General features: G+C 33.6%; 1 protein-coding gene across 1 annotated transcript; it reads left to right on the forward strand.

The window, feature by feature from the left end:
• Positions 1–7,199: 7,199 nt before the first annotated feature.
• On the forward strand, positions 7,200–17,504 carry LOC128554142 (interferon-induced protein 44-like; the record flags this gene model as incomplete). Its single annotated transcript, XM_053535389.1, has 4 exons — positions 7,200–7,290; positions 9,152–9,207; positions 15,185–15,382; positions 17,361–17,504. Coding segments are annotated over exons 1-4 (420 nt in total), but the record flags the coding sequence as incomplete, so codon positions are not given.
• Positions 17,505–17,775: the final 271 nt, after the last annotated feature.

Below are 17,775 nucleotides of genomic sequence, written 5' to 3' on the forward strand. Positions count from 1 at the left end.
TGTGCAGATATGTTACTGGTAAATAAAATTGAGACTATTACAGAAAGCTAGTTTTTCTTATAGGCCTAATAATAGTAAAGGAGTAATGGCGGACAGGGTTTTGAACAATTAATTTTTTCACTTTGCATGGTCACAAAGGTCTAAATTAAAGCTGGTTTCTGTTTCAATTTCATTGTGGATGTATTTTTGACATTTTGGTAGAAAAAATGAAGAGGAGGTTGAATTAGTTGAAGTGAAAAAACAAAATTAGTATAAGTAGTACTTCCAGGTAACAGCAGTGTGATTTTGATGTGATTTTACTGTAAACAATTATGACAAAAATCTCTCTAAGAAGATATATGACCTCTACTTTTGTCTTCATGTTATATCAGTTTTATCATAGCTCTTTAAAATGAGGTAGGAATTTGATCTCTTAAATGAATCTAACTATTTATGGTAGCTCTTTAAAGATGTCAGTTTTATATAGAATATATAGGGAATAAAATTTACTGGTTTGTGACCTCGACAAACAAGCTCCAAAATGACGGATTCGAAATTCCTGAATATTTTCCTTTACGATGTTGGCTAATATTTCTTTCCTTGCAGAACATCATTGTGACTAATAAGTTTGCTAATGAGTCGTATATCAGCACTATGAAATGTTTTCAGGATGGAAATAACGTTATTGAGATTAAAGATTTTTTTAAGTAGGTGGTTTGAAAATCAAAATGTTGCGCTAACGGTTCTGTTATAGTTAAGATTTGTAACTTTCTTCACTCTCAAATTTATACTGTATTTTCGTATGTTTCTCCAGTTCTATACTGTATTTTTCTATGTTTGTCATTACACACTTCACACACGAACTCAACAAAATTCAAGAAGAAGCTTCCCGTATTGTTTCTGGGGCTACTAAACTTGTATCTCTTCATGAACTGCATAGAGAAGTTCCTTGGGAATCTCTTGAAAGTCGACGACAAAACCATAAGCTAATTCTACTCTACAAAATGAAAAACGGCATTACTCCTGACTATCTTTATTCTCTTATCTGTAGGGGAAACGTCAAGGTATGATTTACGTAACGCCACTGACATTCTGCCTATACGCAACAGAACTTCTCTTTACTACAATGCTTTTCTTCCATCGGCTCTTAGAGATTGGAACACTCTTTCAAGAGAACTGCAAAATTCAACTTCATTAGCTTCCTTCAAATTGCAGTTGAAAACTAACACTCCGAAATGCCCAAATTATTTCTACGTAGGCAATAGAAAATGGCAAGTATATCATGCTCGGCTCCGTACCGAATGCAGCTCCTTAAAGCATTTGTTCAGAAAAAAACATTTCTCCGACACCTCTTTGTCAATGTGGTCTTCCAGAGAGTAACCATCATTTCTTCTTTGAATGTCACCGCTATGATGATATCAGAGTCCGTCTTCTTGAAACTACTTCCAACTATTGCACCATAACACTTCATACTCTACTGAAAGAAGACCGAAATCTCAGCGATGAAATCAACGTTAAAATATTCCAAGCAGTCCAAAACTACATCCGGGAAAGCAGACGATTTTCATGAGCATCTGTTTACTGAATGCTAAATGCTATACTGCTCCATTGGCGATCCGAATGAATATTTTTTTCCTCTCCTATTCATCTTTTTTCCTTCTTTCCCTCTTTCTGCGTTAATTTCATTTAATTAACCCAACAACTTAATAGATATATGCTTATCTCTCTTAAGTACTTTTAAAAGGTTTGTTCTAATATTTGGCTCATTATTTAAAGCTCTACTACTGCTTTTTCCATATTAAAATGTGTTATTTCAGACAAGAATATAAGCACTGCCATAAATTATTTATCACAGATCTTAATTATAGAAGAAGACCTTTATAAGCTTAAGCTTTCGGATCTAATCCTTTTTTCATACATTTATCTAAAATATTGCGTAATGTAGATGTTGTAAACATTGTTTAAAATAGAATTATGTTTAAACTCAGTGTTCAAAATTAAATATAAATACCTACGCGATGTGAGTATATTATTGTTATATAAGATATTTTGACAATTATTGCATATATTTCAAAAAGTTTACACATCCATAGGTTTATTCGTTTTTGTAAATTTTTCAAACATTATAGTACATTTGTATATATCTCGAACTCACTGCAACGTCACCGGAACATACCCATGTCACAAGCAATAACACCGACATCCACAGAAGTAACCCCGACATCACCGGAACTAACCCCGACGTCGCCAACTATCCCAGCCCCGATGCAACAGGCAAAACTATCTAATCTTTTTCTTTTTCTGCATAACTTGCAAATGTTAAAGTTGCATAATATTGAATTTACATCCACAATAATGTCGATTCTAGCTAGATATGTTCTGTGTCATTGACATATTGGGCCACTCAGTGTTCTCCTATCATTATATGTTGTTTTATTCTTTTTTGTATTGGAGTAACACAAAGCACATAAAATTTTTCTGTATTAAAAAAGTGCATGTGTATAGTATATTACTCTCACTATAATACCCGGTCAGTTCTGTAAATGTGTACTGCACGTCTCATATGATAAGTACTGCACGTGTCACATGATACAGTATAACAATAGATGTATAGAAAACAAACAATAGGCATTGATCAATGCATCAGTTATCATGAGCACTCGGGTGAAAAGAACTGAAGTACAGTTATGTGACCAAAAGTTTTGTTCCACTAGTATGTTTTGCTTTTCAGTTATTTTTAAAAATGCTAATACACTGATAATCTGCATTGTGAAAGTTTATTTATTGTTTTGAAACATTATAATCATAATAGACATACCTTAAATGCATATGTTTATTTCACTAAAGTACACATTTCACATTTTACAGAAAATATTATCCTTAGTCGCAATAAAACAAATATGAAATATTTTTTGTGACAGTTTGATAGGAATATAACTTATTTATGAGTATTTGAATCAATTTTTTCAAATTATCTGTTATTGAATAATAAAATCGCAATTAAATTAAGACAAACTCCTTAGAATTTTGTCCGATATCCTATTTAACACGAACGCGCGTTCACAGTTTAGTGGGGATTTTTTTTTTTTTTTTTTTTTTTGGTATTGGGAGAGCAGGAATTTAAGTTTTTGCGAGAAAGAAACACACTATGTTTTGGACGAAAGAAAACAACAACAACTAATTGTTGTCGACCTGTTAATTTCTTTCCCTTTGGCCATGTAACGCCACTACTTGGACAATGCATTCTCATTTACAAAATCAGTATATGTATACAATGTTATATGTATTTTGTAACTATCAGCACTAGTTTATGTTTGTTTTCTTGAAAGAGCGGTTACTTAGAGAGTACAAAGTTGAGTTAAAATTAAATGGTATAGATATATTGAATATGACTCTAACATCTTGACAACTTTTAAGTTTTAAGGTCTCAAGTACTTATTAATTTAGGAAGACCAAATTTATTGTGTCTCTCGAGGCTGCTTATGACCACCGAATGAGTGTGTGAGTTGGGTTTTACGGCGAACCGACACAGAATGGTCATATATCGCCGAGGCTTATGATGAAGGGAAAGATATAACTTGTACAATTTCAACTTCACTTCAACAGTTTAGCAATAAAATACTGAGTTTAACTACTAGTAACTTTCGGTGACAGATGCTTACTTATCTGCTAAACTCGACAATCAGGTTGTTGAAGATAAATACAGTGATAAGGAGTACACACAATCATTGATAAGTTTGACTGACAGGCGGCGACTGGTCAATTCTTTCCGGGTATTATGTATCAATACACCGAAACAAAGTTCCACTGACAGTCTCTGCTGATGCCACTTTCCTTTTCTAACGGTGAAACAGAAATTTTAAATTATATACAGGATGCTATAGTAAGAAATAATTCCTAACGCCGGCCGCAATAAAATCCTCGCGTGTATATTTGTTTTCGGACAAGGCGACAATTGTCACACGTTCCTAAGGCGAGAATTAAAGTGGTACGAACAGGGTTTCGTAGTTTTATGATAAAATATTGTCAACATCATAAACTGAAGAAAGTTCTACAGCTGCAGTTGGTTATTGTGATCTTTTATTCAGAACACTCGTAATGGCCATGGTTTACATAAAATGTTTCAAATATTTCTTATTTAAAAAAAGAATAGAATACAATTTTTTAATATCTGGACTGGCTCATGATAATTACATCAACTTTAAAAACACAAACGAGAAAAATAAGTTCCATACGACAGAAATGAAAACAAAGAGAGAAAAAGATAAATTTTGATGTAGTAAGTACCTCTGGCATAATTTTCGTAATAATATTGGCAGTAGCTGCGCAAATGTTTTGCGCATACCAATATTTGCGTTTTGTAATCGCGCAGCGCAAATAACCAATTTGTGACTTAACACATACTGATTTTATCTTCCGATAAAATTTCATAAGAGGACCTTTCATGTGAAATTTTTCAATGATACAAATAACAACAACACCAACAAAACCAGACAAGATCGAAGTTGTGAATTATCCGAGCCATTCTGTTGAAAGTGTACATTTCTTTAAATAATCAAAAGAGGATCCATATATTTATGCAGTTACTTGAAGAAGAAAAGACATATGTTTTCTTTAATAGTCATTTTAGAGTTACTCATCCAAGGCGTATTTTATAAACACTTATTATCATTATCTTTTAATACTTTTGTAGTTTAACATTTAAAATGAAATAATAGCTTTCGAAAACACGAATTAACTAGCAAATCCTGACATGTTTTAAGTATTTTTCATTAAATTTTGTTAATATTAACAAGGACGTTATTTACGTTCTTATTTGTTTGTTTGTTCTGGGTTAAACAGCGTTGTTCAACAATATTTCAGTTATGTAACTGCGGACATTCTGTACCAGTACAAACCTGTTCTCCGCAAGTAACTGTCAACTTCCCAATTGGAATCAGAGGTGGAAGGCGAATGGTATAGGACACATGTCTTTTATCAAATCGTCACGCATAACATAAAAAAATGATATCTCTTGATGACGGAATGACGAGATAAATGAAAGTAAACCAAACACAACGTTTAATATAAGAGATAAACGCAAAATGTATTTATTGCAATGAGATAAAGAGAGAGAGAGAGAGAGAGAGAGAGAGAGAGAGATCAATAATGTGAGGTCACTAATAGATATGTACTTGAAATGGATAGTGTATTAGCAGCAAAAATGAGGGATCTTCTCAAAGTCGTTATGAATACAATTACGAACACTAGGACTTAAGGTGAAATTTTCAATTTTTTTTCATTGTTTTATCTCACATATGATTGCCAAATGTGCGTCTATTACCCCTCGGCTTTCATCTTCAGTTGGCTTTCACTGTAGGGGTCACAATTTTGGCTCATTCTTAATGACATTTCTTGAAAATGTCGCCCCAAAACTTGATACTGTATCATTTTGCTTCAGAAATGACGCTATTACTACATTGAAAATAAAAGAAAGCCTTGGCATTTTTACCTACACCAGTTTGCTCAGAGTTTATCTTTATGTAATCTTAGACATGTTGTTTGACTATGGTTCAACTAATGTAGAAAACCTGGCTACTGCGTCAATTCATAGAAAACTATTTCTCTGTATGAAATCTATGATAAAGTCTGTCATACGGACTCGAAAAAATGGTTGTAATGATAATAATTTAATATCCATTTCAACATACTAAAGGTCACAATTTCTTTACCTGATTTAATTACAGAAACCTGGTCTCTTCATGAAAACATGTCTATAGATCAAGTTTGAAACTTCCCTATCTGGGTTTCAAACCTTTTTCACTCATGAAATAATGTCAAAATATTGTTGTTTTCAGATCATGTTGATTTTCGAAAACTGGTCATATAATGTGATAAATGCAGTCACTAGGTCCTCTGGCCGAATGGTTAAGGTCGCTTACTTCACATTACTTGCCCCTCGCCAACGTTTTTTTCATGCGTGAAAGCTATCCTACTGGCTTAATGAAGATCGGGGTTTCTACCTAGGTGTCCGCCTGTGATGAAATAATGCAACTGGGGTTTTCATCCACCATTAAAGCTTGAACGTCGCCAGTGGACCTATGAATGTGACGGCGCGACGTCAAATCAACAAATAAAGGTCACAAATCATAGATAAACATTGTTGATACATTACATGTTCTTCTTCATTTACCTGAAATCGAGACAGAATAAACGATATCAAAAAAGTTGGATTTTGATCATCTTGGATCAAATACTATGTCTTTAGATCAAAAAGTTAATATACGATAGGTCATTTTTTCTCTTTAATACGAAACCCGTATTCTTAAAATTTCAGACAGGTTTTCAAAAGTGTGTCACTGTCGTCTAAATGAGCGTTATTTCGTCAAATCATGACAAAAAAAAAAACTACAAAAAAAAACACTCTAAATAATTGCCACATTTTCTGTATAAAACTTAGTCAGAATATATTCTGTATACATTTCAGCTCAAATGCAAAACAGTGCCATCTGGAATAAGGTTAGTAGTCAAGATCAAATCACAGAAACTAATTGATCACAATGAAACCTACTCGAAATTTCTGTTTAATGTAGGCCAAGTTCGGAATTTGATAACCCTAGGTTAAAATCTAGGGATGTAAGTCTAGTTTAATATAAAAGGGAAAGAAAATGCAGCTATGGATTTATCAGTATTTTTTTTTAACTAGCCTGTCATATAGTAAAAATGTGACATTTATAGAGTTAATAAGAATTTTTATGCTTTTACCTAGAACTAGTGATCCACAGTTAAACAGACTATCATGCAGATCTACTTTCATGTAAATCTAGTAGAAAATGTTGCCTCAAGTGTTTAAGCAACGTTTATCAGGAGTTGACCTAACATAACTTGGCGTCCAAAATATTATCTGGGCAAACATTCAGATCGAGTTTCACTTAGTCTGGACCGAAACTGTGACCTCTTCAGTGTAAACAGGGCAATTGTAAACGGGGGCAGACGGCGAAAACGGATACAAGGTAGTTACAATACAACAGTAAATGTAGGACGTTCATTTTAAATTGTGTAAAACAACTTTGAGACATCCTCCAATTTTCGTCTCTTATCCACTGTCAATCTTCACATCGGTCCACGCGTATATATTTCTTTTACCGGTAATATGAAAACATGTTCTATAGCTTAAGTTAGTATGTTAGTTTATCCAATGTAAATCTGGCATTTGATAGCTAATACCAATATTTGTCTTCAGGACCAAGGCATCAGTCTGAACCATTTGTTATAGCTGAAGTGTGTGTGGACAGGGCATTATAAACAATATGGCGACGTTGTTTGCTTCTTGTACGTATATTATACCATGTTTAATTATCCAACTTGATAAGATATTGATCATGTATCTTTCAGCGACTTATAGAAGCCTTACACCTGAAATACTTTTATAAAATAAATAAGAAAAATTATCAGGTTATACATCTCTGTATGCCGTATGCCGTTCTAACTTAGTCAAAGTATCAAAAAACATTTTTTTTTTCGAAAAAGGACGACTTGTAAGTTAAGGACATGACATCTCACAGTTACTATAAATCCCATTTTGTGATAGCGACAGTTAAAGTCAAAATTTTTCTGTGTAACGTGTAATGTACAGTCAAACCCGTGTTAAAAGGCAACTTCTGCACAGAGACCACCTGGCTCTTTGTTTCCCATTTTAACATTTACCGTGTATTTTAATCTGTGAATAAAGGCCATCTCCCAATAAAAGATAACAGGTAAGGGTAGATTTCTCGGAAGCACAGAACACTAAAAACACAACCACAGAGCCACGCATTTGCATATTAGGCCCACAACAAAAAGAATCTGTAATGGAAAAATATTTCAGACGGGTTGCTTCAAACATCCAACACGTACATATTAATTTATGCTAAATATAGATTGAGGGGAAGGAAATGGTAAGGAGCAAAATTGGGCCGGGAGCAGGGGGAAGGAACCTGAAGGAAAAGTTGAACAAGGACGAATATACAAAAGGAACGTCACATTCCTTAATAACGGTCACACTACAACGTAAACCACAATAGCGCAGACACTCGTGTACCAAAGATAAACATACAACAACGATTAACTGAATAACATAGAAAAACGAACAAGCAACACGTAAGAAAACAGGAGGGCACCGTTATAGACTCACAAGCATACAAACGCACCCACACAAGTAGAACAAAAATAAAACAATCGTGTACCATCTTAGGATTCCGGCTGCCAAAACAAAGGGAAGCCACGAAAACTTACTCAAAGAAAAGGGGTAGGGGATGCAAAAAGTAGCGTAAATGCAAGGGAAAGGAGGGCGGGGGGAATAGGGGTAGTGAGGAGGAGGAAAAACAACGCTTACGACAAACAAGAAAATATACGCGATACAAGACAGAAAAAACAACCAGTTGAAAATAGGGGCACCGCTTTGGAACGGTTAGTAACCTATACAAAGGAAACTGGGGGTTTAAACGCGTTTAGGGCATGCCAACCTCGCACTTACCCTATCTTCAACAAGTTAGACAAAACAATGTAAATAAAATCGCCGCTGAGAAGGGCTCTAACATTAGTGCAAAATAACAGATAAATAAAGCAAAACATAATATTAAGGTACATCTAAGGTATAATTACACCAATGTACTCAAAAAAGTGTCAGTCAGAGCAACAAGGCCCTAAGTTTTAAGGATACGACTAAGAAAACTGTAAGACAAAAATCAACTCCCTCTGTCCGTTTTATCTAGAATTTAGGAGAAACGCATCATGGAGTCTTACACTTTATTAGTCATCGCACCATCAAATAGGAAAGCGAAGCAATTAATTGTAGAGGAGTCAATCATTAAACATGCACTGTGCTTCACAATTTTCGCATCGTATCCTCTTTTGATAAACTTTTTAACCCACTTTACAAATATTTGATTAAAATAAGGGCTACGTTTAATTTTCCGAAGTTTATAAACTACATCTCCATCATATTCCGGGTGTGTAAGTCCAAGTTTTAAAAGTGCTTTTAGGTCCGTACTGTATTTCTAACAGTTCTGACGATCTGTAGTAAAGACCACATTTTCGCTGAACCAAGGTTAGTCTTTATAGACAGGTTTGACTGTATTTCCAATGTATTTGTCTTCGGCATTGCTAAGACCAGAGGTTGACATTTGTCTTAAATACTTTATTCTATTTTCAGCCCTTACATTTAAAGCCTATCGCAAACCAGCCGCCGATTTCGACTGGACAAAACGGGTAACTAATTTTGCTCAGTATATTCAATTAATTAAAGCTTTTGTATAGAGTTTGTCAACATACTTAATAAGCTAATATTAAGGTAATATTCGTATACCAAAAAAAATACAGAAACATAATTTCCTATGAAATATTTGAGACTTTAAATTAAATGTAAAATTCTAATTATTCAAAATATATGTAGTAACCCGGTCATTAAAATGTTTTAGTGTATTTTCATTAATTTTGTAACCCCACTCGAATATATCTAAGATATGTAACCACATATTTCATGGTTTAAGACAAATCCAATATACAAGTACCTATTTCTGAGGACCCGACTTTATCCAGAAATAACATCACTAATATGGCGATCGATTGGGAAAAAGGTGTCAAGAAAGATATGGTGTATCCATTTTACCTTTTCAAATTGTACCACTTCCACCTAATGTTGATACATTCGTTTCATATCGCTAACATTTCATAATATACAATGATTTCGACTACTTAAATCGAGTTGAATAAACTCTTGTTTTCATGTATGATATGTGATATGTTACAAATAACATTATATCTTAATTTCAACTTAAATTGTGGTCATGAGTTTATTTTATTAGACTTAAAACATTTTCTGTTGTCATAAAATAAACATGTACCTGACAACATTTTTACAATGGGACATTTCTTCCAGCAGCAATCCAATTATAAATGCGGATAATAGTCATCAATGGCTTCACATGTATGACTATCTTCAAAAGCAGAAACAATGAAATTAAATACTATTATTAGGAAGTTTATTAAAACCTCAAATAGCATGCCTCAAATGATCATTTTCTGACTAAATATTATCACCAGTATTAAATGTTATTTATAAGAAACCGGTCTTAATTTTTTAATAAGTTTACAAAATTCGAAATTTTAGATCTCTGAATTATCAAGGACATTCCACTAATTGCAGAATGGCGTTATGTGCAGGTGAAAGTGTTTTCATAACTGGAACAAAGCAATTTTTCCATATTCTTTTCTTTCATCCATTTTTTTCTTTGAAACAGACAACTGATTGTGTCTCTCTAAACTGCCTATATGTTACTCTGATACTTATCATTTTCACGGTGAAGCCACGTTCCAAAAACGCAGCCACTTCAAAACTCAACAACTAATACGAAAATTACTGTAAGCTGCAGCAAAAGGAATTCCGCGCCAAACAAACCAGTGTACGTAGTATTGTTAGGAGATTATAAAACGATACTGGTGTCTTTGTTGTAGCCCTAGGCAAACAGACAGTATGATGGGGTTTTATGAATGTTGGAAAAAGAACGAAACACAACAAACATAATTTTATCCTGCCTAGGGGCGCGAAACTCGCAGTTTAAAAGGAATAGATGAATAATAACCCAAGTGTTATATTTTGACGATTACGTTGGTGTATGTACTTAGAGAGTATTTTTTCGGCGACGCCGTCTAAATTCGTTTTCGTTACCTATGCCACGTGACTTCAGTTTGCAAATCAAACTACTTGATAACGCATTATAGATAATTTATCAAAATGGAAGATTTATGCAACACTCTGCCTGATTGGACGAGAGTGTCAATTTCTTTCACTCTGTTGATTGTGCTACGCTGAGTGAAATGTAGACAAAGCGTTTATCCTAAACGACGCTGTTCACAGTTTTAAAGATAACTTTGGCTCAGTATATTTAGCAAGAATATTGATATATCTCAAAATGATAAGTAAGTTTAATAAATATGATAAAAACCTGTTCAAATACCAACATATATCAAATTAAAGAAAGAGCTGAATACAGTCAGCGTATCACATGAATAAGGGTGTGATAAGAGTCTTTTATGCAGAGAAGTGCTTTTTAAAAGATTTTCTTTGTTACAATTGTTGTCTGTATATGAAAAGGCTTCTTGCTTTTTTGACTTATTCAGATTGCATATTAAAATGAGTACTTGTTTGCTTTGATATATTTGTTATAAATTATTTAACTGATTTATTATATATGAATATTTTTCTTTAGTATGGTATGCAAATATTGAACTCAGTTGAAATCTGTTTTATTATATATATGCTGTATAATGACTGAATCTCATTACACTGAAATGAAGGTACGCTGCATACAGTTTATCTATGTGATATGACTACGGTCAAACTTTGCTTATGAAACAGAAATATTGAAATAATTACAATTGTATGTTTTGCTTGACCTTCACATTTTTATTGGTGTGACGTCATTGTCCAAAGATTCATGAATAGCGAATATGCATTTGTTAAAGCGGGGTCAGTTGGCCTATTTTAGAAATAAATAAAAATAATAAATAAAAAAATCCTTTAATTGATTTTTTCTCATGTATTCTAATCAACTTTGTTCAGCTGGGACATTTAACCCCTTTTAGGGGCTGCTAGAGCTAAAACTAGAAATGCCTTTATACAGCGTCTCATGAACAGCTTGGTGGATCTTTGGCATACTTGGTCTGGAGCATCATTATAAGGTTCTCTTCCAAATTTATTTATATAGGAACTTGGGCCCTATTAGGGACCACTATAGCTAAAAGTATATATGCCTTTCTTCGCATTAACCACTAAAATGTAATGGATTTTTATCAAACTCGATGTGTAACAATATCGTAAGGTCTCCTGCTATTTTGTTACAAATGGGGATAGGGACCAATTTAGCTAAAAATATAAACACGTTTAATGACCTCTTCTCATGAACCGCTTCATGAATCTTCATCAATCTACTGCTGTAATTATTCGTCTAAGGATAAACGAAACAAAATTGCAACCCTACGAAACCTTTGCGAAAAATTAAAAGAGAACCATTTAAATTGTTAAAATGCGGTGTTTAGTTTTGCAATTTGAAAAATGTTAGATGAAAGATGAATGTTAGATGAAAAATTCGTAAACTTCTTTCCTTATTACAATTCGCTGACCATCATTTTTAAAGATATTTCTTGTTTGTTATTGTTTTCTTCACCCTCCCTAAGGAGAACAGCCTATGAATATGCAGCAATGAATATTGACTAAACAGTTCACTACTATAGACATGATTACCATTCTATACAATCATATACAGATCAACTGGTATAATTTGAAAGGACAAACGGTCCATGTTGTGCAATTAGTCACTTCTCAAGAAATTTACAATATACACTGCACTCACGAAAAGCCATCACAAATACTTCGCGCCTGTGGTCGCGGAGAATACTTACAGCAGTACATGTATACGTTTAAACATGATATATACTAAGTCAAAATAAAGTATTCAGAAAAAAAGCACAAAAAGGAAGATGTTGGTTCGAGCCTCTCTCGGGACGTTTAATTCTTCTTTTGAAGAAGCCATCCAGCTTACTTACGGAAGGTCGGTAGTTCTACTCAATTACCCGCCCTTGATGTAAAATGCACATAGGGGCACATGAACACTTCCTCCACCATTTAAAACTGTAAAGTCGTTTTAAGATTTTCCATTACGTTGCTGCGACATTAAATCAAACAAGAGAAAATAAACTAAAAAAATAAAGGAACAAAGTGCGGCAACGCATTGCAACGATAAGTTGCTTAACACTGTACGGGTGTTTTATTTGACATTAACCCTCAAACTCTTTATCTCAATCATGTTCGAAGATTATAGAAAACAACACCCACAAGTAACGCCCGATGTGTGCATCGCTTATTAACGTTATTGTTACTGTAACTGCTACGTAAAATACAAAAACACTGGTGAAAACAATAATATGAAACAATTGGTACTTTTGGTTTATGGAGTCCATTCTATACTTCCGCAAAAGGCATTAGGCAGCATAAGGATGTTGCACATATTTTGTCACTGTGACAATAAAAGCAAGTCTTCGTTGCAATCTGTACTTCTAAAGGAATATTTTAACGAATCAGTATCGCAGGCATTCAGTGCCGTTGCGGAAGTCAGATCAACAGCAAAATTACCAGTTAGTACCCGATGTCGCATATCAAAGCAGCTTAGTTCTCAGGTCTTAATAACTACAAAAGGGAAAGTGTAGCGTCCAACTGTAAAAGGACTTAACATCAAACATACACTGTGTCTACAAATAACCTCTTGCAATAAAACGTTTAAATTATTTAACCAAATACAGCAGAAAAATGTCATAACCCAGTATCTTACGATTGAGATAAATAATTACTTTATTATGGCCGTGTTTATTATACATTATGGTATTACATTTTATAGAATATATTCGCAGCAGCTGAAAATGAAAGATCTTTCAAGGCGTTAATTTGATATCATTATATATGTTTCGCTCTTGCAAATCTTATTCATTAAAAATTATATATTGTACAAGACTTCACAGAAAACATGCTAATCTAAATAGGAGAAGTTTATCAAGTAAAATTGTTGCATTAGTTTTAAAATATCTAGAGATAGGAAATGTAACTTAGGAAGCCATGCAGCGGTCTCCGATTAGACAGTTTTATTTAGCAGCACCTTCCGGGAATAAAAAGTATCGATTATTTGAGGATTATCCATACTTGAAAAAATCATACAGACAGTGTGAATAAGCGTTAAAATGGTAATAACTGTGTATAAACTTAAAGCTCTTCGTAAATGTTCAAAATAAAATCGACACGTTAGGCACAAGTAGTTCCCAAGAAAGCCGAAAACTGCATTCCCTTACCAGACATAATTGTTGATCAATAAAACAGAGAGGGTTTAACAAAATGCCTTACTTTTAACAATTCTACAAGTAGAAAAAAACTTTATTGAAATTACCCTGGCAAACGTTATTTTGATTAATGCAGCTAGTTTACCATTTATTAGATTGTAACCTTTTTATGGCGATCCAAACATGTTTTTCAGAACATATTATACTTACATTTATTTAGTCATTGCTTTATTAAAAGATACATGCCGTTTTATAGCGATACTATAACATGCATCCCAAAGAGATTGAAACATGATAACTACATGCATTGTGCAGTTAGACATGATGTTATCCGCTTAAATCACTTGGTAATGGTGTAAGTGTTCGAATAAACCGTGACTCGAGTTAAGTGTGATTGTGTATTTAATCGAATACATATTGCGGAGTTTAATCTTCTGGTCATTTATGTGAACTTTCAAAGTGTAAACTTGAGTGATGTAATTGGTTACCAGTTTCTGTTCAGTGGATACATTTTAGTACTATAAAGTTCCTTACGTAAAGTGTAAAAATAGTGTAGATGTCAAATGATGATGATATCACTGGGCACCTACCTAGAGAGTTATTCATGAGTTTCTATAATATAGTTTCCATTTTCAAGCTGTTTATGCATTAGAATCAGAAATCTCTGTGTGTGCACATTTAACGGAATGATTTGAGTGTATTTGGCAACCTGACCTCGGTGTCGGCGGATTAACCTGGACTGACACAGTCGTGAAGAAAACAAGAGCGTATAAATGTATATAACGGTACTGTGATAATCGAATGATTTCTGTTTTCAATCGAAATTTCTGCGCAATAAGTATCTTGGTATCTTTATTCCATCAGTCATTTTCTGGCCTATATGATATTTTGTTTTCATTTTAAGCATACTATATAAAGTCATCTTTTTCCATAAAAGTTTACCTCTACTAAATATATCTGTATTACAATTAAAAAATCGTTTCCGGGAACGTTGTCACCTGCAATTATATAAGAGTCATGGCTTTCTGCCTTTTTTATTTCTTAAGACGCCACATTTATGACATCAAAACCGTTTTCCAGACGCATGCCCGGAAAGAGATACGTACATGGGAAACTCCGATAACTAGCTTTAATTTACAATGTTGTATAAGTCTCTATATTTCATAATTAGCTCACTAGAGAATTTATTATGGTGCTATAAGTAGAGCAGTTCCTGGACTGACATACTTATTTGGCATACTTAATGCATGTTATATGGGACTGATTCCGCTATAAACTGTATTATTGTAAATATAATTCATGTTAAAGATGTATCAGTTAGATATTTCAATATTTGAAATTTTGCTTTGATTATATTTAGTATTCCAAGAAACTACGAAAGACAGTTGCAGAAATGAAAACACCAGAAAACACGATTGACAAACCTATATTTTTGGTACTGGGACCAGCTTCAGCAGGAAAATCTGCTTTTCTAAGTTCAGTGGCTAGTGTTAGTAAGAAACAAATAGCGAGTCCTACACTAACATCCGGGGGTGCAACCAGCCAGATAACAACAGTGGTAAGCTAGTATTGATCATTTTTCATAAAAAATGTTAAACAGGCAGTAATTGTTAAATAGGTTATGTATACATAATAGAATTGTTCATGTGTAACAAATTATAATGTAATAGTGAATTATCAAGGTTATTTTAACCTTTGTCCTGCTAAATTTCTGTACTAAACGTGTCCATCTTTCAATTTGGACAGTACCATTAACTGTTAAAAGGGGTGCTTGCCAAAAAGGTGATGATCAGACTGCACTGGTCGCGAGGCCAGAACCAATCGTGTCAAGCATGATAAAGATTAGTCAGGTAAAACGTTTTCACCTATAACACTTCTTATTTTCTTTGAAATCTGTTCACAAATCATATATAAAATTCGGGCGTTATGCGACCTGTAGCTATCAGAGCTGAATATTTTTTAAACGCAGATACTTTTCTTTCACTTTTAAGACGTTATACTCACCTACCATATTCATGACGTTTTTAATGGTTTTTAACGAAGTGATCTAATGTTGCAATCAATAAACTATTATTTTTGTATTTGTCTTGATATTATACTTATCCATTAGCGCTCACCAAACAAGATATCTAACGCTGTCTTTGATATACTTCAAATTTCGTATGCGCCTTTTTCACGATCTGCGTAATAATGCTCAAATAGACAAGACTTTGCAAATAAACCCAGCTACAATCAACTGAAATAATCGCCGATATCGAAATTGACAACGTTCGCAAACATAACTGATCATACGGTGGTATCAGCACATGCATTGTGTGTTGTTACTAAATAAGATTGATATATGATATATCGTTATTGTGCAGTCTGAATGATTATTAAAATGTTACATGTACAAAAGCTGACTATAACAAATTAGTAAGCAAATCATATTAGATATTAAAAAGGCGAGCGTAACAACGTCTTTTGTCAGTTACTATCTTATTAAGTTAAACCTTATATGGCAACAAGATGGCGTTATCAAAGTAAAGGCAACTCAATGTACATTGAATTGGTATTTTAATTCATGATTTTAATTGTCCACAATACAGCTAATATGTTTTTATTTGGCAATATGAATATACAAAGCTCACAAATATCGGTCAATCCCACAGTAAAGAAAAAAAGGTTGTAAATTTCATAAGAGTTATAAGCTTAGTCATTCATGACAAGAATCGTTTGTAACTTGTAACACACGTACGTCCGTTTGATAAATTGTCCCATTTTAGTCCAGAGATACAATAAATAAGCAATCCTCCTCCTAACGATCTAAATAGTCCAATGTATTTTACATCGTGAAAATGCAACTACATAAACACGAAGTGTTAAAATAGTTCTATCCGAACGACTACCTGATGAGTACGATTACAATTCTAATTAAGATTTATGCTGTGTTATATGACGTGTACTACCTTGTCCAATTAGCTTTCGGAAATAAATCATTCAGATATGTATCTGACGTTTAATTCGCCTAGGATATTTTGGTCGTGTCTATGATAATAACATTTAAGCATATTTAAATGGCTATAGAAGTGCCACTGTGATCCCAAAATGTTGGTAATACTGTGCGTTAAGTGGCCTATATGACTGACTGGTTAAAGTCGCTGGCACCAAAGCAGTTACACCTTATCACTGTAGGTTCGAAACCTCCCTTGGGGTAGACATTTTTAATGTTGGGAATCTATCAAGCTGGCTTACTGGATCGGTGGTTCTGCCAAGGTGTTCATCCGTGCCTGAAATACTTTCTGGATGGTCTTCCTAAAGCCAGAACGGTATCATGTGGTCTATAAAATGTATAGTTGTGATTATTGCTTCCACCCATTAACCAACCCAACCTCCTTGCGGCGAAAAAAAACACAACAACAGCAGAATAAAACACACAAAAAAGCAACCAAACATTACGATGTGCACAATTCGTTTATTACTAAGTTGTGGCGAATGTCACAAAATTGCAAACTGTGTGCGTTAATAAAACTACATCTTTTATTTACATTTTATAGTACAGAAGATATAAACCAGTGTCTGGTGATTTGCAAAACTTCATACTATCAGACGTCATGGGCATTTCATCGGCAGAAGACACAGAAATCCTCATAGATGATATCAAACTCTTAGTAAATGGTCATATAGATGAAGGATATGAGGTATGATATTCGTTTTAATAAGATCAAAACAATAAATAGGATGTACATGTATTATTACCTCGTAAAATTAGTTTTTCAAATTAAATGTTCCCAATCCAGAGTTTTCAATTCCAAGAAATAATAGGTCTTCATACATGTCAATAATTACTTTAACAAGTCTGATGCAATGTAAAGATATGCACTGTATCATATTATATATTATATCCTAAACATTTATCTTCGATTAAGGTCTGTGAAAAGCTGCAGTAAATTTTACGCCCTTGTTACGTTG

The sequence above is a fragment of the Mercenaria mercenaria genome, unplaced genomic scaffold (assembly GCF_021730395.1).
Source record: "Mercenaria mercenaria strain notata unplaced genomic scaffold, MADL_Memer_1 contig_4750, whole genome shotgun sequence".
NCBI lineage: Eukaryota > Metazoa > Mollusca > Bivalvia > Venerida > Veneridae > Mercenaria > Mercenaria mercenaria.